Source organism: Benincasa hispida, chromosome 9, assembly GCF_009727055.1.
Source record: "Benincasa hispida cultivar B227 chromosome 9, ASM972705v1, whole genome shotgun sequence".
In the NCBI taxonomy this organism is placed as follows: domain Eukaryota; kingdom Viridiplantae; phylum Streptophyta; class Magnoliopsida; order Cucurbitales; family Cucurbitaceae; genus Benincasa; species Benincasa hispida.
The window spans coordinates 67,289,186-67,313,734 of record NC_052357.1 but is presented as its reverse complement, the minus strand read 5'-3'; the positions used below and the strand labels follow the sequence as shown (position 1 = coordinate 67,313,734).

Sequence of the window (24,549 nt, the reverse complement as noted above, 5' to 3'; positions counted from 1 at the left end):
AATTTGAATTTCTTTTAAAATTAATACAATTTCTACTATTTTTATATACTATCTCTCTCAACAAAATAATATATCATAATTTACGATTTTTTTATAAAATAAATATTAATTTAAATTTAAATTTAAACATATTGCTACAAAATAATAAGAATTATGATATAACTAAAAATATATGATATAATAGTTGATAATATTTATTTTAAATTATATAATGCAAATGAAGATTAATATGTATGTAAAATAAAGTAAAATGTGGATGCTTTCAACTCAAAAATCTGAAAAACCCATGTTTCAAGAGACTCTAATCCAAAACAAACATGATAATCTAAATGCCAACCCCATGAAAATCTAGGATACTCGCGAAACAAACGATCTCGGTGAAGTAACTAACATCAAGTATGTTTTATGTTTTTTATTTTTCTTTCCAAACTTTAATTTTCTTTTCGCAACTTATTTAAGTATAAGAATGAAGATGTTGGAAGTAGAAAGGCATAATTTATTTGTTTATTTATTTATTTTTCAAATGCATTACGAGAGTCTGTTTGGATTGATTAAAAAAAACATTTTGTTTAGAAAATTCCTTATTTAAACTATTCCTATAAAATATGCTTAAAATATAATTTGAAGGTGTTTCAAAAACTATTTTGAATAATTACAAATTTTATTAATGAATGAATCGTAATAGATTTGAATGCTTTTAATCGTATCTATCTAAAATTATACTTTTATATATTAATTTTCAATCCGTATAAATATGGCCTCAATTTTTTTTTTTTTAAATGTAAACCCACCCAATTTCGAGAGAATTTTTATACTCTAACCTAAGATTATAAATAAATAAATAAATAAAAATCAGCAAATTTTATTGGCCTCTTGATTAATTAATTGTCACACGACCTTCATCTAATTCGCCCGTAGAGCTCTCTATTTATTTATTTGGACAGACCTCAGAGACGGTTCTCAGCTCGGAGCGTGAAAATTGTAGAATGATCGGAATCCTTCACTGCTGCAACTACAGATTATCGGTCGGAGTTTGATTCCCGTTAGGGTTTCTCTGAGTTCTCTATCATCTCATGGAGGACTTCGCCTTTCACGATGGCAACGTCTGTGGTTTGCTCGAGAGCAGGCACATCAGCTTTCGTCAAGTATGTCTAATTGATGCCTTTTTTCTTCTCCTACCTTCTCATAGGGGTTGCATTCGTTCAACTTCAAGTATCGAGTTACTTGAATTGTTTTCTTGGATTGGATGTGAATTGTAGGCGTCTTTGGTTTTTGTAGCGTGAACGTACTTTCACGAGGTGGAGATTGTTAGCGTGAATTTTAGATATATCATTCTTGTTATTGGATTTAGTTGAATTGTGTTGTTGGAGGCGAAGTGAGAAGTGAGAAGTGTATTGATATCAGATGAACATAGGAGATTTTGGATTCTTGAAGGCTATTTGTGGACGATAAGCAATGCAATTTTGGTTTGGTTGATTTGGAAGTTTCTGAAATTGCTAAAATGAACTCTCATTCGAGTTCGTCTGTTTTACTTCGTTGAACCTTTTCCTTGATGTGTCATGAGTCGAAGCAAGATATAATAATAGCAAGGCCTTTGATTGTGATCATTATTGTTTTCATTCGTACTATTGAAATCGGAATCGTCTCGTTCTTTGCCTATGGATTCCCTTTATTTTTGTTTTCTAAAATTTGTAAAGGAGGATGCAGCATTATTTTCTAAAAAAGAAACAAGGACAAATTTAAAGTTGAAAAACATAGATCCTTAGGCATGAGCTATATTGCAGTTTGGCTGTCCTGCAAGAATCTTCCGGATTAACTCTATTGACATGTTCTCACTCTTTCATTCTCTCTTCTATAGAACACGACATAACATAGTTTTGAAGATTACTATGTTATTAATTGATCGGTAAATATATAAGAAAGGATCTATCTGTATAAAAACCAGACTACATGTATATATAATAAGTAAGAGGTCTAGGTTCCAAAAGAAAAGAAGATCAGCATGCTATTTTCTAACTTTAAAGTTTATGTTCATGTTCAGCTTTACCTTCTTGGTGACTCGTTTTACATGTTTTATGTTATTTTTTCAATGTTTATAATGTAGTATTGCATTCTGAAGGAATGATTTTTTTTTTATATGCTTTACTTAATATGGAAACGTAAGGGTCCGCTTTATGAAATTTGCTTTTGTGAAGCTTTTAATTCTCTCTTATGAATTTGTTTCATTTTTCCAAGTCATTTATGTATGCAGGATCCCACATATGGTTTGCAGATGCACTCATCATTCATCCAAAGACTCTCCCAGGAAAAGGAACTGGAGGTCTGTATGGATTTAAGTTTCTTCCGCTGTGATTTTTAACATTGTTCTATTTGTTGTTGCTTATGTTCTGCTCAGAATCGGATCTGTAATTAGGGTTGGACTCCTTGTTTTTGTATGCCCTAGTATGTTCTTTCAATTTTTTCAATAAATGTGCAATTACTTAAAGAAACAACGTTTTTTTTTGTTTCTTTAAAAAAATGAAGAACCAGCTTCAGATAAAATGAAAGAAAAAGAAAACAATGTTCTTATAACACATTCTTTGTTGAAATTACATGTGAAGCTTCATTAGAAGCTTTATGTTTTACATCATGTCGGGTACATGGGTACCTGGTAATGGTGATAGAATAATTATCCATGTCATTTAACATTGTATTTTATACTGTTTCATGTCATTTAAAATGCCTCCCTAAGCATTTGATATACCGCTGGTTTTCTCTCCCATATATGGAGATGAAACTCTAAATATGTCAAAAGATTGAGGTGGGGTCTCTTGTGAGATTTAATGCTTTCCTTTAGACATCAGTTATTAAAGCTTTTTGTGAAAATCCTTTAGGTTTGGTTGTTTAAGATTGGACCCCTTTCTTCTATAGCTAATTTGGGGTTTGAGCACCCCTTTTGGTGGCTGATTTTGTTTTCCCTTTCAGTCTTGTTTCACATATTTTCCATGACAGAAGGTTTTCTCATTAAAAAACGTATTGACGGAAGGTAAATGGGCCCATTGCTTTTAATTGGACTTTGTTTCTTATTTTTTGTATTAAGCTGTATGAACGCAAGTTATTGACTATCATATTAACATGGTAAGGAAATGGAACTCTAAAAGGGGCTTCATACTGCTATTTATGCTCCTATATTTACGAATCAGCCACTTTTGTACTCTTTCCTACTTGTATCTAATGGATATTATGAACTGCATCTGATGTTGATTTCTCTGCTATGTTCATGTGCAAGCTGGAAGCCTATAAGATTTAGCCATCATTTTCAACTAATACTTGTCATTTTTGGTTCTGAAAGTTATGATATTGGTGTTTAGTGGTTATATTCTCTTAAGATGACATTTTTCCAGGTGACCCTGTAGCCTAGTCACTATAATGGGACGAGGATTGAAATAGTTTCTTTTTTCACAAAAATAAAAAAATAAAAAAGGGATGAGGACAGTTCATATTGTCTTTTGAAGTAGGAGAGAATGATAAAGTCTTTCCTCATTATGTTGGATGCATGATTTAGTTTTTGCGTCTCTTTTTCCAAAATCTGTGCAAATGTTGTTTTTACTCCCTTTCCTTACAATTCCATCTTTCTTTGCTCTCTCTATCCTGTCAATTTTTAAATTAACAACCCCCCAACTCTCTCTCTTCAGGGGCATCAGGGGTGTGTTAATGCAGTGGCCTGGAATTCTCGTGGTTCGCTGTTGATATCTGGATCAGATGACACTCGGGTAAGACAGTCTCCCTTCAGTTCTTTGACTTAATTTACCTAAGATCTACAGTAGCCAGTGGATGACTCAATGTTTTGGTTTTGATGGTGGCCATGTTTTATTGTTGGACTATGTGTAGTGGTAATTGGGTAGTTATTCTTGAAGATTGAATCAACAAACCTGTTTCTTTTTCTTTGAATTGGTGGCCCTTTATGAAAATGTGTGAGTATCTATTGAGCATATCAGCATGTATTACTGAATGTTCTTTCCTGCTGACATTTGGACCAAAAGAATTTAAGAGAATGATTCCTGTTGTAAAGCAGAATTAAATTCACGCCAGTATGAATCTGACTCTATTTTGATGGAGAAAGGTATCCTATGTTGTTAAGTTTGCTCATATAGCAACTGCCGATCATTGCAGGTGGTGGTGCATGCAGATTGAGTTAGAAAATGCCTAAAATTTGAATCCCAAGTTAGTCAATTTGTGCTGCATGTCGGATAAGTCTTCAAATGCCTAAAATTTTAGTTGAGAGTGTGGTGATATATTTTCTTACGGTTATTGAGACAGAAAATGTTATTTCTATAAAATTTATGGATATTATTAGTTTCTAAACTCTTCAAATTTGACTTATCAATTTTTATTCTCAAGAAATTTTCTTTGGATGGACTATCAAAAATGGAAAAATGGAGTTTCAGGACTTGATAATGAAGATTACACCAAAGAGATAACCCTGGATATATCATCCCACTTCTGTTGGAATTGAATGTAGTGAAAGCAGTAATGATTAATTGATATTGAAGGATTAGCATGTTTCTACCTCATCTTTTAGATGGTAATTGATTTATCTGTAGTTGTATTGCATAATGCCTTATTGTTACTCCTTTTATGTGTGTGTGTGTGTGTGTATTATATATATAATGTTATTTTATTTTATTTTTATTTTTATTTTTTAAAATCTCCATCCTCTGAAGAAAAATTATGTTTTCTGGAAGATATTTGTTAATTGTGTTTTTTGCAGATAAACATCTGGAGCTATTCTGGTCGAAAGCTATTGGACTCTGTGGATACTGGGCATTCTGCAAACATATTTTGTACAAAATTTGTTCCTGAAACGTCTGATGAGCTTGTGGTCTCTGGAGCTGGGGATGCAGAGGTTTAATATACTATACTGTAAAATTTCTCATGTATGTTATGCTTGAAGTTGGATTTGCTCACTATTTTTTCTGGGGGGTGGGGGTGGGGGGTTGTTTTCTTAACAGGTGCGGTTGTTTAATTTATCTCGCTTAAGAGGGAGAGGACAAGATGATAATCCAATAGCTTCATCGGCTTTGTATCGCTGTCACGCCAGAAGAGTAAAAAAATTAGCTGTAAGAGTCAAGAACTCAATGGGAAATATATTTTCAAAATTTCTTCTACCAGGCGACAGGCGTAATGAAATAATTAATTTTTTTTTGAATGATCAGGTTATGTTGTAGTAAATATAGGTTTAATCACATGTACATAGTTTTGATAATTTCTTTCTTCAATTCGTTGAAGGTTGAAATAGGAAATCCAAATGTAGTATGGAGTGCTAGTGAGGATGGGACTCTTAGACAGCATGACTTTCGAGAGGGCATGTCTTGTCCTCCTGATGGAGCTTCTCACCAAGAATGCCACAATGTTCTTGTAAGTACTGTTTTCTCCAGAATTTTCTTTTTTTTTTTTTTTCCTGTGAAATCACCTGTCAATCGAAAAAATTAGGTAAATGTGTTGTGATAAATTTAATCTTATATCAATACTTTGACACGTTCATAGTAGTTATATATTTTGATCCCTGGCTGTGTATTTCTGTGTGATTGAAAGAAAATTATTACCAGTGTAGTCTTGAAACCTGGACTTTTTCATCCCCCCCAAAAAAAAAGAAACTACACTCTCCCTCGCTTGTGGTGGGCTCATAAATTTATTTAAGGCCAAATAAGTAGTTATCAATATTAATTGAAGAGACAATGTCTTTACTAGGGTTCAAACCCAATGCTTCTTGCTTTGGTACCATGATAAATCACCCATCATTTGACACCCCCTTTAACACTTCCATTTGATGAACTAGTTATTTGGGAAGCTTCTTCTTCTTCTTCTTCTTCTTCTTCTTCTTCTTCTTCTTCTTCTTCTTCTTCTTTTGTTTTCCCTCGTATTCTTGCTAGTTTGTAACCCCTTGGTTCCTTGTGGATATCTCATCTCCGATTTTTTGCCTAATACATTCTGTGTTGCTTATATAAAAAAAAAACAATTGCGTAATATGAATCAGCCTTCTGTGTATTGACAAAATGGTTTTATCTACCATTGGTGTTTCTTTTCCTTGCTGTTTCACTGGAAGGATTTCCTGGTGCTTATTTAACAAGGAGCTGCTAATGGCCCACGATCAAAGTATATCACCAGTCATCTAAAGTTAGAACGATATCGTGGCAACGTAGACTTATCTTGACCAAGTTATCGTCAATTTTCTCCTCTGAATTATGTATTTATTATTTCAAATGGCATGTCAGTCTGGTTGTTATCCTAACATTCCTTGCCTTTCGTCAATATTCAAGCTAAATGGACACTGCAAAATTACCCTTCACTTTTTTGGGTGGGGGTATGGGAGGGATTAGCTGTGATGCTTGATTCTGTATATGACAGCAGCATTTATTTTATTGTATGTATTCTTAAAAATGACCATTTTGAACACAATGGATCACATTAATAAATGTGATAGCATGTGTTAACAACAAACCTTGCTGACACCTGGCATGAGCTTAGCTCAATGTTTTAGATTTTTTTTTTTTCAATTTTCTAAGAGATCGTAGGTTCAAATCCCTCTACTCAATGTTGGGCCATAGCTCAATAGTATATGCTTATGTTTGACCATGAGGCGCTTGACCATTTTGTAATTACGATGTTGATTTTGTTCTTTTGAATTGTAGTCCTTTAAATGGTAAGTGTTTGGCTCCTTTTTTCCTCCTCTTGTACTCTGTTATTTTTTTCAGTAAAAGTTTTGTTTCTTACCAAGAAATAGAACCTAAAAAAACAGCAAGCCTTAGAAGAGGCTCATCCAACATTTTTTTTTCAAAAAAAATTATTGTCTTGTTAATCCCAATAGTTTATCACAACATATTTTTTAAATAAAAAAATGGTATCAGTTATTAGGTTCATTGTTTTCACATTAAGCTCATTGTCAGCTTGATTTGCGGTGTGGAGCAAAGAGGTCATTGGCTGATCCTCCCAGACAAACCCTTGCTTTGAAATCCTGTGACATTAGTTCCACTAGGCCTCATTTACTTCTGGTTGGTGGAAGGTATTCTGCTATTGCTAACCCTTTGCATAGAGGAATTACTTAAAAGGAAGTAAAAGCACTAGAGCCCAAGTGTTCCTGTTCAACTTCAATTAATTTTTATCTGCAGTGATGCATTTGCACGGTTATATGATAGAAGGATGCTGCCACCCTTGTCTTCCAGCCAGAAGAGGATGTCGCCACCTCCTTGTGTTAACTACTTCTGTCCAATGCATCTCTCTGATCGGGTGAGTTCAGAAATTGCTATTAGTTAGTCATCATGCATATCAATCTGGCAACAAGATATTATTATTGCTTGAGTGGAGAAACATGATCGAACATTATATACTCTAGAAAGTCAAATTTAGTGTATACAAAACGTGATATAAAGATGGTTCTTGTGGTCAATCTGTATCTGCATAACCCATGATTTTGATGCAGGTCTCAAATGTCTCTCTACTTGGGCAAAAAAGAAAAAATCTTTCATTCATATAATCTGACGTCATAGTAATTAGTAGTCACGAAATGAGAATTCACTATTTATTCATGCATACTCAGCATTACATTATGATTGTTGCCTTTTTTTTTTCTTCTTGGCATGATACTATCTTAATGGACTATTCTGATTTGAAAAATCTCAAATTGTTGTTTTTCATGTTGATTCTTTTTTGGTGGGTGATGAAATATGATGTTTTAAAAACATATAGTTGCTAATTGCTAATTCTAGTCATCATTGTTTCTACCAATTCGAGCTTCTAATGTCAACTCTCTGTTTTTTAGGTCCGATCGGGTTTGCATTTGACTCATGTTACTTTTAGTCCGAATGGAGAAGAGATCCTGCTTAGCTATAGTGGAGAACATGTATACTTGATGAATGTAAATCATGGTATCTTAATTTGTCTGAAAATTTAAGCTTATGCATTTTATTAGTCCATTTTTTTTAATCAATCGTTCCGATTTATTTTTGATAAACTTTTTTTTATCTGAAATTCTTTTGGAGTTCAACACATACCATATAATGGTATGGTAGTTAAAGTTAATTTAGCATGAATTTAGTTATTAAATAAAATAATCTTAATACACATACCTTAACTTCATACTGTTATTTAATCTATAAATAATGGAATTTATTTTAGTTCAATTATATGCTCATATTGGCTGTAAATAATGTAATTGGATCTTAGATAATAAATAAATCTATAATCAAATCCCATTTCCACATACCATACATGGTTAGTCAATAGGCATCCTATTCCCGACCACCTCATTCTCATTCCTGTATGTGCAAGTATTCAACCTTGGAGAGAGAGTCGGAGAGTTGAAATCTGAGAATTGTTGGATTTTTGTTTTAAATTTACATTAAAATGTCTTTTCATGCTATTAACATGTGCAATGGCTGTTTTGAAACTAAGATATGATGATTTCTTAAGGAGGACCATATTTGTGATTTTTCTGTTTTAGTTTCCAATCAGTGTTTTATCAATTAGTTAGATAATGCCAATTACTGTCTTTGTGAAACAATACTTTGATACTTAATGTGTTTGATTTTGTTCTGCTGAACTGTATATCTATGTTTTTTGCCACAGCTGGTCTGGGTACAATGCAGTATACATCAGGAGATGTTTCTAAGTTAATGAGCTTCACTCCTGTACTCAACGGATTGGAATTGCAGCCTTCCATTTCCAATTTATCTAATGGTTTGCCATTAAATTGTGGTGTCAATGCAAAGGTGTGACTCTCAAACAAATGCTTTAAATGAACAATGTTATTACTTATATGGTTCAAGGTTTAATTTAACATGTATTTTTCAGCTTGATAAATGCAGAAAATTATTACAAATTGCTGAGAAGTGCTTGGACAGTGGGAACTACTTTGGTGGAATTGAGGCATGCAATGAAATTTTGGATGGATATGGTCGTAGTATTGGCGTTATTTTCAAACACGATACATTATGCACACGTGCAGCTTTATTACTCAAGGTTCATTACTAAGGCTCAGATTTATTGCATGAAATTCCTGTTCCATTTCAAATTTATGTATCCAAGTCAATCTCCTGTCGTCATTTTTTACTATATATATAAAGTATATCCTTTGGTTTCTAATTAAAAAAAAACTAAAATCTTTTACAGCGGAAGTGGAAGAATGATGTTCATATGGCCATAAGAGATTGTTACAGTGCCAGGAAAATGGATCATTCCTCTTTCAGAGCACATTACTACATGTGCGAAGCTCTATCACAGGTAATTCTTATGTCATTCTGTGCTATTGCTTGCTGTAGTTTTCTCACTATGTCTCTTACTTCTCGTTTAATATAAAATTGTGAGTCTCAAAGGTTTTACCCAGTGTCTTTTTGTAGTAAAATCGTTTTGTTTGTTTGAAAGTGTATGTATCAACAGTATTTTGATTCTTGCAGCTGGGTAGACATAAAGAAGCCCTAGATTTTGCGTTTGCTGCCCAGTGTTTAGCCCCATCTAATCCTGAAGTGGCAGAGAAGGTGGAAAGTGTAAAGAGGGACCTCGCAGCAGGTACAATTTAGCTTAGAACTTGCAATGTCGCTTGATTCATATTTATCTTGGAGTGGAGATCTGAGAGAGCTGACATACCACGACTCTTCCCAGTGGAGGATTGTGGAATTCAAATAAATGTATTGCTTGTGATAGAAATTAACTGCTCAATACTAACCCTTGGTCCTGTTTTGTTTTAACTACAACACATTTTGGATTTATGCTACTTTAGTCCATTTTGTCGATCCTGTTGGCATTTGGCTAGATTTCTTGTTTCCCCTCTTTTTTGTTTGTTTGTTTGTACCAGCAATATTTACTAGTTTCTTTCTTCTTCTTGATCCATGTTTTATTCTTTATTATATTTAGAAATACTTAGTGAAAGATATTACTCTTGTTCCAACATCTTATGCATATTGCCATTTTCCTGCACATTTTTGGCTTTTGATTTATTTTATTTTGTATTGAAATCAGCTGAATTGGACGAATCAAATAAAGGCAATGATGACCTGTGTTTTATTCTTTATCATATTTAAAAATACTCAAGGTGATCTTTCGTAGTTTTATGTGGTAATGTGTAACTGAAAGATATTAAGCAATGAAATGTTTGTTTCCTATTGGAAAAAAATTGTAACTTAAAGATATTATTCAGCTTGTTTCAGCATTTTTGCATCTTGCCATGTTCCTGCTCATTTTTGGCTTTTGATTTATTTTATTTTATATTGTAACCAGCTGAATTGGAAAAATCAAATAAAGGCAATGATGGAGCTATAAGATCAGCACCGTTAGGTGGTGTATTATCATTAAGTGACTTTCTTTACCGCTCAGATGCAAATAGTGATGTTTCACAAGATGGGCCGAGATCGGAAAGAGAAGATTCTGATTATGATGAGGAGGTGGAGCTGGACTTTGAAACCTTATCGGGTGATGAAGCCCATGATGTTGATTCCAACGTTCTACATGGAAGTTTAAATCTTAGAATACATAGACGAGTTGATCCAGCAAGAGATAGGGTTGGCCCAAATGGCTCCTGTGGGTCTCCTTCATCATCACAAAATGATACAACACTTTATCAGGTTCTATTAATACCTTGATTTTGAGTTTATAAATTTCCTCATTGAAAGAATTACTAATTTCAAAAGTTCCGTTTATGCTGCCACTCAAGTTGCTGCCAAATCTTACTCCACTGAATTTAGAAGTTTGCAAAATGGCAAGTGCTATGCATTATACGGATCTATTTTATCTTGATGTTTAATAGATTTTTCTGCCACTTTTGGTTATTTGGGATGCATTTGACGTTCTGAGAAAAATACTATGACTGTTGCTATTGCAAGCAAAAGTCTCTTCAGAAGTAGCCTCTGTTTTTGTGCATTGGTAGATTTTCACTTGACATAAGTTATTTATAACCCAACTATGACTTTTGCTTCAACTGATAAGTGCCCAGGATTGTTTTGTTTGGATTTGAATATTATGTGCTTCTGTGCATTTAACTTTAGTTATCTTCATTCTGAGTAAGCTTATATTACTTTACATGCAGCCTGAACCCGTCATTGATATGAAACAAAGATATGTTGGTCATTGTAATATCGGAACTGATATTAAACAAGCCAGTTTTCTCGGGCAAAGAGGTATTCACTGAACCATGAGATTGGCAAATTATAAAGTTAATAAAAATTTGGGTTCATGCTACCTTGTTTTATATCTCACTACGAGGAAATTACATCCTTATATTTGCACCCAAAATTCCTCTTGGATTGTGTTCTTCAAGTTATATTTGGTCCTTTATTAGGTTTATTATTTTTTTGAGGGCCTCAATGGCGAAACTTTATCTAGTTTTCTGTTAGGTCTTTTGTGCTTGATTGTAGACTTATCTAACTGTGACCATTCTTTTTTATTTTGTCTTTTCATTTTTTTCTTAATGAAAGTCTGGTTATTCGTTATGTATTATATAAAAGAAAAAAATCCTCTTTTCCCTAAAAAAAATTCTTGAACTTATCTATCTCCGAATCTTCTAAAGCATATCTGTTGTGGCCACCACCAATGGAAATGGTCTTTTGGTGTTCGTATGGTATGTTACATTCCCCCTTTTTTCCCTTTTTTTCCTTCCCTTTTTGGGTGTGTATGTATCAAGTCATATGATAAACGGGAATTGATAGATTGAATTGTCTCGTAAATGATGGTATAGCAATGTTATAATGTCAGTTGAAGTAACACATCATGTTTGTGCTAAATTACTAATTTTTTTTTATGAGGGAAGAACAATGAGGGGTTGTAAAATACAAGTGCCAGTTTCTGTTTTTAGAAATAAGCATATAGGTACTCTAAAAAGTACTTGTGATAAGTCTTATATTGATCTCTGTAAAATGATATTTCCAGGTGAATACGTTGCCAGTGGTAGTGATGATGGTAGATGGTTTATTTGGGAAAAGGGAACTGGTAGACTGATTAAAATACTTGTTGGAGATGGAGCTGGTAAATACCTTCGCTTAATTTTAAAGATGAATTATTATCATTTAATTACAGAAACCAAAACTGAAATAGTAAAAAACCTTTTGATTCACTTTTTCAGTTGTGAATTGCGTGCAAAGTCATCCATTTGATTGTGCCATTGCTACTAGCGGCATCGACAATACCATAAAGGTAAGTATGTATTGAGTTTAGTTCAGATGACCACAGATCTATCTTTCTGAGTTATTGATGTCCTCCTCTGTCACAGCTATGGACTCCAACTGCTTCAGTCCCGTCACTTGTAGCCGGTGGGGCGGTCGGACCGCAGGCAGCCGATGTGTTGGCTGCCATAGAGAACAATCAGCGCAGACTCTGCCGTAATAGAGAAGCAATACTGTGAGCTTCCTGAATTCCTTGGTGTTAACATAATTCTAACTATTTTCTATCTGAATTCCTTGTTCCTTGGTGTTAACATAATTTTAACTATTATCATTTGAATTTCTTGAGGGACTAAGTTTAAAATTGATTGAAAGTATAGGTACTAAAATTGAACAAAATTCGGGATCAAAATAGTACTTAAACTTAATTATTTTTTTATTATTTATTTATTTTTTTTAAAAAAAACAAAACTGAACTTTCGTTGGGACAAATAAAGAATGTGGGAGAGAATGCAAAAACCAAGTCCACCAAAAGAAGATCAATATTTTAAAAGGGTTAAGGTAGCCTTGAGACTTTATCTCATGGTGAGGCAAGGCGTAAGACTAGGTGAGCCCTAAGGCACTTTAAAGGCTGCCTCGCCTCAAGGCTTATGTCTCATACAATTTTGAAAATGTTGCTAATTACAATGAGCCCCAGCGGAACCCCATTAACAAATGCCCATCACGAAGAACCAAATCTAACCAGCTCTCAAAGCTCTTTTCCAGATTTCTCGGACCTAAAATTTTTGTTGAATCTTGATAATAAATAACTAACTAGATGATGTTTACCATACCAATTCCTCCATCATTTTAAACTTACACCTTCATTACTCTTTTTTTTGGTTGATATATTAGTAGGCTGGTAAATTTATACACACACACACACGAGATCTCAATATCCTAAATAGCCACTTTAGAGGATCTGAACCCATTCGCCAAATGTCTCTTACTTTTTTTTCCCAATGATCTCTGCTTATCATTATTTCCCCTTGCTCCATACGTGAGTTTGTTATCTTATTTTGCTTATCATTATTTCTCAATCTTTTTCGCATATAGACACACGTGCACACACACACTGGTTTCTCATTAAAGATAAGATTAAAAATCAAAGGAGGCCTTTCCCTGAACACAATATTTCCTCTGTTCCTTGCTCGGCTGTATACTCCCATTAACTATATGTTTGTACTATTTGATGTTTTATTTTCATATTTTGGTAATTGAGGAATTATGAATTTGTATGTGGTGGTGCAGGCCTTTTGAAATTTTAGAGCGGTTTAGGATGCATGATTTCTCGGAAGGAAGCCTTCATCCATTTGAATGTGCTCAGAGTTGATATTATAGTTTTTGTTTATATGGATTCACGAAGGTAAGTGGTATATTATATAAATAAACGCATTTTCTATGTTTTTTAAATCTATTGATAAGGTTTATTATTAGTAAGTTCATGTGCAATCATTGAAATGAATGAGAGGCTTTCGGAGGATTCCTCCAAGCTTTCACACGTCGCAACGAAGCAATCACAATTAACAATTTTTCCTGTCCTGTTCCCTAGTGCACCACTGTTGGCATCTTATTAGTTGTATTCTGATGCTGATGACATTATATATGTGTATGTATACATATATGTGCTTGTCTCTCTCTATATATATATCAATTTAAAACCTGAACTAGTAATTGTATCTACTTAAACCTTAAACTTTTCCAAGTGTATCAATTTACACCCTTGATTACGTTTTGTTTGAAAAAAACCTCATGTGGAACTTATAATTGTATCAATTAAATCTATAAACTTTCATAAGAATCAATTTAGACTATTCGTCATAATTTTCTTTGAGAATCATCCATGCATTTACTCTAATCGTCCATTTTGTAAATTGAGGATTAATGCATGAATGATTTTTAAAGGTAATCATAAAGAAAGGTTTGAATTGATTAGTTTATGAAATTTTAACAGTTTAATTGACTCAAATTATAAGTTTCACACGATATTAGTCAAACAAAATTTGAAAGAGGGTGTAAATTTTATACAGTTACGAAGGTTCAGGGTTTAAATTGATACAATTATTAGTTTAGAGTTTTAATTGATACAACTCCCAAAATTTAAAGATATAAATTGATATTTGCACCATATATTTCAATACAACATTTGGGGGTAAGGGAATATGAACCTCTGATCTTCTAATCCGCGAATGTATGCATTGACTAGTGGGTTAGCGAATAAAAAGTGGAAGATAATTTCCATATTATTGATGTTTAATGCTTCTCTTTGGATGTTGGTCATTAGACCGTTTTATAATTATATTATTGATCATGTTCTTTTGAACTGAAGTTCTTTTTGTAGTTAGTGTCAAGACTTTTATTTTAGTATGCTCTCTGTTTTTGTATTCTTTCATTTTTTTTGCACCACAATTCGCTTCTGCTTCGTTATTTAGAGTTTAGATAACTTTTTCCTTGTTGACATTTGAAATTTATGTACAATCCAGGTTGAAATTATTATTATTTATTTACTTATTTATTTGAGTTATTTTGACAGAAAATGGAATAGCCATAGTTGGTGAGTAGCGGTTAGCACACCGAACATATAGTTCAACAGACTCCTACAAGTTGAGTTAGGTCATGAGAAGCCTCATTCAAGTTCTCAATATATAACATTTAACAGTCAAGCTACTATTTTTACGGGTGTCATTTGATTTTGTTCTTTTTTTGCCTTGTAAATTGTTGTAAATTTTTCTTTTGTTGCTCTTTTTCTTTTTTCTTTGATAACTTGCTGTTTTTTTCATCACAGTTTCTCTTTTTTTTTCTTCTATATGCGGTGATATGTACAGAATAAGATGAAGCAGAAAATCGAGTTCGAGTATGTATAGCATGTCTTTATTTCCATAGTTGGCTTTCATTGTTTATGTATTTGTTTAAAGTTCTCAGTTTAGAAAGCCTAAAGTATATCAGATTAAAGTTAGTGAATTTCCATTTAAAAAAAAAGTATGCCAGATTAAAGATAAAAACTTAATTACTCATTTCCTAATTACATGCTAAAAATTAGATGGAAAATGTTGATTTTTAATCGCCGATTGATCTAAAAGTTTAAGCTGATCGGTGAAGGTAGATTTAAAATCATATCATCTAACACATCTCTTAATTTGGGATTAACTTATGAGTTTAAAATATGAACAAACAAGTGGAAATCGATATTAGACTCAAACAAGTGGAAATTACTATTAATTGGAGAGGAAATAACATTGTAGGAGTTTGAACACAAGATCTAGATCACCTATTTTGATACTTTCTTAAATCACTTATTGACTCAATTACTCTTTCAAAATTTGAACAATTATTTGAAAGGATTAATTAGGACGTTCTACATTTTTTTTTAAAAAAAACCAGCTTTAAACACTTGCACACTGTGAAATCAAATATCAAATATTTAAAAGTGAAACTAATTTTATCTAAGTTTGATTTAAGGGATAGTTCAACTGGTTCTTGTTGGACTTAAAAAAAGATAGTAAATTAATCAAATTTGATTAAGCAGTGAGAATTAGTTCTTTGTCTGATCTTGAATGGCTAATGAGATTAAGGGTTCGTCTGGGTTGACTCGAGAAAAAAATATTTTTCAAGAAACTCATTTTTATTTGATTATTTTTTATAAAAACTTATTAAAATACACAAACTATTTTGAGTGGTCGTCAAATACTCTAATTTCTTTTAAAATGATTTATTTTTTAAATTAAATATTATTTTATAAATGTATTTCAAATACACCCTAAAAGTAATAATAAAATTGACCTCAACTCGTATTGTAACCAAGTCCATAAATTTGAACGCAGCTAAGGAAGTAACTACAATAATTTGTACCATTTCGGCTCGATGCTTACCTAGGATCTCGGCGTTGTACTGCATAGAGAGCCGCTAATCTATTGCTATATCTTTGATTTCATTACAGTTCTCCCTAAATTATTTTAATTTCGAGTGAAAAAGGGTTGAGATAAGGATATCAGTTTATTATATTTAGATATATTATGACTCATGAGTGCCTAAACTAGTCGTGCTAATTAATAATTAACAGTTTGACATTTTTTTTAATAAATTTAATGTACAAAATGCAATATCAACACAAAGTTAAAGAAAAGAATGTAGATGATTATAAAAATCACATTAAAATAAAAACTAATTTACAGACAACTAGCTTGGTTTAAGAGTATTTCAAGAAAGTAAAACCAATCAAAATAACTATGATCCATTTGGTAATCATTTGAGTTCCGTTTGGTAAGTTGTTTATCACGATCGTACCTTCGTAATGGTCTTAAGACGATTGTACGATACTTGTTCTCGCCCTCGAACAAGTCAGCCAATTCAAATTCGAACAGCCGATGACACAATGGACGTTTCTCACAAACGTCCATTGTGTATACCACACAGGGTATGAGGATATGATGATTAGTCTTACCCTTATATAGTACATTCTGAACAAAAAGACATATGTCACCCTTACATATCGAAATGGGCGAGCGGTCATACACTAAGAAAAGTACATATAAAGTAAACTAACTAGCAAAATGGAATACATAGGATGAAGGTATGGTAAAAAGAGGTGAAGGCGGACATGCAGCCATGGGCAACACGCCCTGGACAAGCATGATCGTGACATTCTCCCCGACTCAATTGATTGACGTCCTCGTCAACCAACTCTACTCGAACTCAACAAATTGTTGAGAAGTTGCCTAGAGGTCTTCTACGTGCTCCTAACGAACTTCTCTATCTTGAAAGCTTTTCCATCTCTCCAATAACTCTTCTAAACCTTGTCTTGGTCTTTTAACTATGTTACTTCTTCCAACAAGTCTCTCATTAGCTTCTTCCTCTGTCGTTCTCTTTGTCGTGGCAGGCGGACATGTCACCACACTACATCGCTCATCGACATGGTTGGGGTGATAGGATTTCAAATACTTACATGGATGATAGGATGAATCTCCATCTACGACGATAATTGCATTCGATAAGAGGTTTTTCCAACCTTTTCGATGACTTCCACCGGTCCTCTATAGCTACTCATGAGGCGATGTTCTTTTTGGCCTTGCAATCGAAACTGTTATGGGAGAAATCTTACCTGAACTTTGTCCCCTGGTAGGAACCCTTGGCATCCAGACTTCCTTTTCCACCTCTTTGGAGGCAAGGACTTGTGTAAACTGTCCGACTCGACAACGTGACACTTTTCCAAGACATATCGAATTTCTTGAAAGGCTTTCTCTTCCACAGTTTCAATTGACTCGTGGGTGAGGTCCCTTTCCAACTAGAGGGCTGAGATCATTTTTATCCCATTCAGCTGTTTGATCTCGGCATGCATAACGGTAGGCGTAGATCTTGTGATCACTAGCATTTGGCGAGCTTATCGGTATTACCTTGTGCTCGGGCAAGAATTCCATACCCAACATTACGTCAAAATCATCCATTTTAACGATCATGAAATCAGCAGGGCCACTCCAATCCCTCCAATTTTACGACTATTCTCTTTACCATTCCTATAATATGCAAGGCCGTAAAGTTCACTACTTTCAATTTTCCCCGCGCCTCCTTCCCAACGGAGATTCAATCTTCTGGCTTCTATTTCAGACATAAAATTATGGGTGGTTACAGAGTCGACCATGGTACTCTTGGCCAACCTATGGTTGACCCAAGCATCTACATACATCAATCTACCATTTTGAGGTTTCTTTGTTTCTCCCATATTCCTCTGGAAGGCAGCTAAGAATCTTAAGGCCTCAACTCGTGGGGTTTAATCTTCCTATGCTTATATGTTCTTGTCCTTTGTCAGAACAATCTTGCCTTTCGAGTCCGAGGCTAATGAGGCTTGGAAGGCGTTAAAGATTGCTCGTTTTGGACACTCGCTTGCCTTGTGTTGTCCCTTGCATATATAATAGTATGGGAGGCCGAAAAAATTTCTGTTGATTTGACCCTTACCACGTATTTCCAATCTTCTGTTGAAGTGGTTTGTCATTCCTACTAGCATATCTATCTCCCCCATTATTTCTCGATGGGCTTGAACAATTTCTCTTATTCCCTCTAGTTGGGGATCTCGAGTGTTGCCTTATCTCTTTAGATTCTTCAATTAAGTCGAATAATCGTTCGACTGCAATATATGCGACTCGGAGATCTTGTACTCTCTATTCATATAATTTGGTTTTGCCCATGGTTTCAGACCTTCGAAAAAACAGAAAACTGTCTTCTTTTGGACATAACTCGTATGTCCAACATCAGCCCGAAAAATTGTTTCACATAGTCCCTAATTTGCGCCAGTTTGTTTCAATTCTTGTAGCTTCTGTATTGCCAAGATTTCAACATTTTTGGGGAAGAATTGAGAACACAACTCCTATTTCAGTCTCTCCCACGTGTCGATGGTGCACCGACCCTTTTAGATATCCAGAAAATGGGACCTTCACCATAACATGATTGTTGAGGTTGATGCCCTGAAGTCCCGTGTCCTGTAGTTTGTAAATAGTTTGTACGAACGCTTTTGTTGTTAATATATGATATTTACTTCACATGTTGTTTATGCTCGGTTAATTTTTTTATTTGCTTTACCACAAACCAATAAACATAAAATCTCTGGTTATCTATATGTGACTCAAGCATAAATGTGGTGACATACAAGTGGATCATGTCTTGAGTGATAACGAAAATGGTCTGTAGTATATGGATATAGGAGGGAAATCTTATCCTGGTAACGCTACGGATGCGACCCGCTTTGTGGAATGGTCATAAGTGTTGTGACTTGTCACAGATGGTCTGATCCTGATCATCGTGTTGGGACATGTGAGCGGGGGTGTCCTATACAAAGAGTTTTATAAGACCTGACCACGAAGTATTAACGTCTTGTTATATAACACCGTTCATGACAGAGACTTCACTTCACTAGATGGCCATAGGTAACATGACTTCAATCCTAAGTGAGTTGGAAACTCCTACTATTGAGGGCAGTCCTTTGATTGTGGGTGCGATGTGCCAGGTCGCCGATTCAAATCTACCATTTTGGGATTTGTCTGATTTAGGAGTTGGAACTCAGCTATACAAGATGGAATTCACTTCTTCCAGACAGGGGTAAGTAGATAAATGGCTCCCTTAAGGGCTGATTCTGGGGCTTGAACGATGTGGCGCCCACCAACCTCTCTTGGTCCGAGAGGTGTTCACACATAGTTGGACAATGTTGTATTGTTCATTAGAGGAATCAGTTGTACTTAAGAAGTGAGATGTAACTACAGGGAAAAAACGGTAAATTGGCCCAACTGTACTTACGAGCATCTGTGAAGGGTCATCGTACTCATGATTGGTTATATCCGATGGACACAAAAATATATATGTGGTAAGAAGAGTTCAATTGTTGGTATTTAGTGGAATGCCTAACAATTAACTGATGGTGGATCTCGTGGCTAATAGTCAGCTATTCACGTACCGTTGGAGCTTCAAGCCACAGGTCCATTAGGTCCCCTGAATAGCTTGGATAAAGTCGAGAACAAGTATTTGGGTTAATTGGAAATGTTCAAATTGACAAGAGGAAGTTCGATTATATATGATATAATTGGACTGGTTAATTATATATGATATAATTGGTAAATATATAAGATATATTATTATAGAGGAAATTAGATATAAATATGATTTATATCAAGTAGAGGAGAAAATACTATAGTAGATACGTGATATCAAACTATAGGATATAAATATATTATGATTATATTTATTAATTAATTGATTGATTAATTATATGATAATTAATCCTTTTTCCACGTTCGGACGTGGTTAGTGGGCAACGTTGGTTATGGTAACCGATGGGTTAAAAATGAAAAAAGTTTTCATTTTGAATCGTGCAATCGATATTCATTCTTTCGCCCAAAAGATTTCGTGAAATGATCGCCCGAGAGCCTATACGATAGTTGCTTCTCCACCTAAACGATCGTTCACCTCGCGATTTAACTAAACGATCGTATATGTTTTTCCTAAACGATCGTTCAGTATTTCATACACAATCGTGTAGCTTCTCTATGCGATAAGCACTTCAGCTATACGATAGTACTGTTTTCTCTCCCACTTGCTTATCGCCTACACGACTCGTTTGACCTCTGTTCTCTACCAAATTCACCAAAGACCACCCTTTAAGTTTTCACTCCGAGAATACCTGGGGCTTATTAGTGGTGGTGTCGTCCCCGTTACGGTGTTTCTGTTTGCGTTGATCGTGCTGTTACAATTGATGTTCCCGCCGGGCGTTGGTAGATCTCTTGGAGGGTTTCGCTGCATTGGAGTTTCGGAGTGTGAAGATAGTCTTCAACTGATATGGAACTCTATCCTTTATGATTTTGTTTGTTCTTAGCATGCCGATAATTAGATTTATTTGCATAACTGTATATGATGAATGTATATTGTTATATTTCGGTCACGGTGAGATCGGAGCAATCCGAACGCGCTCATGGAACTCTCAGTATGAGATCCTTCAATGACATCCTCTACTAAATGCATCGTTGCCAAAGTGATTTTTTACTCTTCAGTAGCTGTGTTCGTAACTCTGAAATACTACTCCAGATAAAATTCTCTAGCGCTTTCGTGTCACGAGCCCCATAAAAGGGCTTAAGTTCGGGTACTTTTACGCTGTTGAATTGGATTGCACCACTAGTTGCGGTCTAGTTTCCCATCGCTCTCATGGTGAGGCTAACTCTTGCACTTATGTTCGCAATCTCACCCGAACGACATCGAGAATGGCTCGAAAGTCTTCGGATAACTTAGTCACCATCTGAATTATCGCCTTCTACGAGCTGTCTAGTTTTTCGACACGCTCTTCCATAGGGGCAACAGAGCCTAACGGGCATGCGCTCAAAATTAATAGTTCTCATAGCCTTTTCTTTTAGGGTCTCAACCCTTGTTAACAATTCCTTGACGGGCATCCTATCTAAGTGGCCAGCCACTGCATTGATTTCATTGGCCTTGCCAGAGACTTCTTGTAACCGAGTTTCTAGGAACCGAACCTGGTTGGGGACTTCTATTAGATAGAACATTTACTCTTCTATCTCAACTAACCGGTTAACATGGGGCTTGCCCAACTGTTTCTTAGTGGACATGATCATAACTTCTCAACTTCATGAGCCGACTTGGCTCTGATATCAATTGTCACAATCGCACTGTCGTAAGGGTATCAAAGCGATTGTACGGCACTTATTCTCGCCCTTGAATAAGTCAGCCAATCCAAATTCGAATAACCAATGGCACAATGGGCGTTGCTCAAACCCTCCACCCCTGTTCTTGAGAAAATGTGTTTAGAAAACAGGTTTTAGAGAAAAAGATGTTCGCAAATGTTTGAAAGCATGATTTGAGCAAAGAAAGATTGTAGTAGGCTAGAAAGCAATAAGCAATAACAATGGCTTTATAGCATACCACACTGGGTAAGAGGATATGATAATTAGTCTTACCCCCATATAGTGTATTCTGAACAAAAAGAAATCTGCTACCCTTGCATATGGAAATGGGCGAGCGGTCATACACTAAGAAAAGTGTTGGGGTTGATGCTCTAAAGTCTCGTGCCTGTAGTTTGTAAACATTTTTTGTACGAACGCTTGTGATGTATAATATATGATATTTACTTCACTTCTTGACTTTGTACATTTAGATGTTTTATTTGCTTTACCATAAACCAATAAACTTGATATCCCTGATTGTCTTTATGTAACTTAAGCATGTATGTAGTGACATATAAGTGGATCATGTCTTAAGTGATAACCAAAATGGTTTGTAGCATATGGATATAGGAGGGAAACCTTATCCTGGTAACACTATGGATGCGGCCCACTTTGTGGCATAGTTACGACTTATCACTGATGGTCTAATCCTAATCATTAGTGTAAGGGACATGTGAGCGAGGGCATCCTATACAAAGAGTTTATATAAGATTTGACCACGAAGTGTTAACGTCTTGTCATATAACTCCGTTCATGACATAGACTTCACTTCATTAGGATGACCATAGGTAACATGACCTCAATCCTGAGTGAGTTAGGAACTCTTGCCATTGAAAGCGGTCATTTGATTTGCATGGGTGCGAGTGGTCAGAGCGTCGACTCAAACTTACCACTTTGGGGATTTGTCTGATTTGGGAGCTGGGAACTCAACTTTACAAGATGAAGTTTACTCCTTCCCCGAAGTAGGGTTAAGAAGATAGATTATTTCCTTAAGGGTTGATCCCGGGGCTTGAACGATGTGGCGCTACACATCTTCTCATGGCCTGAGAGGTGTTCAGACAAAGTAGGACTATGTTGTATTGTTCATTAGAGGGATCAGTGGTACTTAAGGGGTAAGATGTAACTATAGGGGCAAAGCGGTAAATTGGTCTAGCTGTACTTACGAGCATCTGTGAAGGGTCATCGTACTGATGATTGGTTATATTCAATGGACATAGAAATATATCTATGGTAAGAAGAGTTCAGCTGTCGGACTTTAGTGAAATGCCTGGCAGTTAATGGATGGTGGATATCGTGACTAAAGAGTTTAGTCGGTTATTCACGTACCGTTGGAGCTTCGAGCCATAGGTCCATAAGGTCCACTTGGTAGCTTGGATACAAGTTAAGAATCAGTTTTTTGCGGTCAGTTTGAAATGTTCAAATTGACAAGAGGGATTTTGATTATAATATGATATTAATTGAACTAGTTAATACAAATGATATAATTAACCTTTATGTATGAGATATATTAATTTGGAGGAAATTGATATAAATATAATTTATATCTACTGGAGGGAAAAATACTATGGTTAATATATTGAATATTTAAACCATTAGGTTGTGAATATAATGTGATTATATTTATTATCTATTAATTGGACAATGGGATAATTGGCCCGTGTCTCTTCTGTTTTTCATAACGAATGAGTAAGATGAAAGAATCACTTTGAGACGCTTTAAATAACTCACGGTGTGTTACAGCATTATAATCCAGACATAGTGTGAAGTGATGCATTCAGCTTTTGGTAAAAATCAGAGCCTATACGATAGTGTTGATCGATCGCTTACCTATACATAGTGTTGAACGATCGCTTAACCTTACCCCCCACGCTGCTATTTACTAAACGATTGCTTAACCTTTTACTAAACGATCGTTTTAGCGTCCCAGAATAATTTTTCCCAAACGATCGTTTAGCTTTCCTACACGATCGTTTAATACGATCGTCTTATCTTTCCTACAAGATCAGTATCTTCAACTAAACGATTCAAACACTTATTGTCTATTACGATAGAGCAAGCCTTTCCTCCTACTTGCTTGATCGTTGTTAGTACGATATCCTTATCCTCCTCCCCTCTACTAAATCCAACAAAGGCCCATCCTTGGATTATCGATACTGTCCGAGGAAATATGACGAGCTCCGAGGTGGTTGGGTCGTCTCCGGTTTCCTTCTGTTCTGTGTGGAGACTGTTCGAGGTAGACGATTGGAGTTACTGAACGAGAGCTTGCCTGTTCCAGCGGGAAAGCGAGATTTCTGTGAAAAAAAAAGTTCTTCAACTGGTAGCGATCTCTCGATCTCTTATTTATTGATCCTTTAAGCATGACAGTAATTTAGCGTGTGTAAATACATACTCTAATTGTTTGAATGTATATATTGAAAATTCTGTCACAATGAATTGGAAAGATCCGCTTCCGGCTCATAGTACTCTTGAATAAGAGTTCTTCAAAAAAGTATATATAAAGTAAACTAACTAGCAAAATGAAATATATAGGGTGAAAACATGGTAAAAAGAGGTGGAGGCGGACATGCGACCATGAGCAACACGCCCTGGACAAGCATGACCGTGACACTGTTCATTTTACATTTTTGGTTTTTAAAAACTAAGCCTAATTATCTTATTTTCTTACCATGGTTTACATTTTTCTCAAGGGTAGAAGAGGAATTTTTAGTCAAATTTTAAAAAACAAACCTGAGTTTTTCAAAGCTATTTTTTTTAGTTTTTAAAATTTGGCTTGGTTACTAAAAACGTTGGTCCAAAGCTGATACTAAAACAAGAGATTTAGAGGTAAAATGAGTGTTTATATACTTAATTTTCAAAAACTAAAAACTAAAATTCAATTGATTACCAAACAAGATTTTGGTTTTTATTTATAGTTTTTTAAAATTAAACTTATTTTCATCTAATTACTTCTAATGGTTTGCACCTTTGTCAAATGAAAGAGTTCATTTCTTAGCCAAATTCAAAAAACAAAAACAAGATTGTTTTTTTGTTTTAAAAAAGTAGCTAATTTTAAAAAACTATAAATAAAAAAAACCAAATTATTACAAACGACCTACATAACTAACTTAGGGTGTGCTTGGATTACATTTTCAAATGTTTAATTTAAAAAATAAGTCATTTTAGAAAAAATTAAACTT

The 24,549-nt window shown here is 34.8% G+C and overlaps 1 protein-coding gene across 4 annotated transcripts; it reads left to right on the top strand.

The window, feature by feature from the left end:
* Window positions 1-909: 909 nt before the first annotated feature.
* Window positions 910-15,062, top strand: LOC120086708 (WD and tetratricopeptide repeats protein 1). Of its 4 annotated transcripts, none has more exons than XM_039043476.1 (20): window positions 912-1,145; window positions 2,252-2,320; window positions 3,675-3,752; window positions 4,751-4,885; window positions 4,992-5,099; window positions 5,269-5,397; window positions 6,927-7,042; window positions 7,149-7,266; window positions 7,799-7,904; window positions 8,605-8,747; window positions 8,830-8,997; window positions 9,148-9,258; window positions 9,432-9,543; window positions 10,348-10,595; window positions 11,057-11,147; window positions 11,896-11,991; window positions 12,089-12,159; window positions 12,236-12,363; window positions 13,416-13,530; window positions 14,698-15,062. In XM_039043476.1, the coding sequence occupies exons 1-19, from the start codon at window positions 1,074-1,076 to the stop codon at window positions 13,495-13,497; spliced, it is 2,181 nt and encodes a 726-aa protein (XP_038899404.1). In that variant the 5' UTR covers window positions 912-1,073; the 3' UTR covers window positions 13,498-13,530; window positions 14,698-15,062. The 4 variants fall into 4 exon arrangements, with proteins under 4 accessions (XP_038899406.1, XP_038899404.1, XP_038899403.1 ...); XM_039043475.1 differs by having other exon boundaries at window positions 913-1,145; window positions 10,252-10,595; XM_039043477.1 differs by lacking the exons at window positions 912-1,145; window positions 2,252-2,320; window positions 3,675-3,752 and adding an exon at window positions 4,257-4,564 and having other exon boundaries at window positions 10,252-10,595.
* The last annotated feature ends 9,487 nt before the right edge of the window (window positions 15,063-24,549 follow it).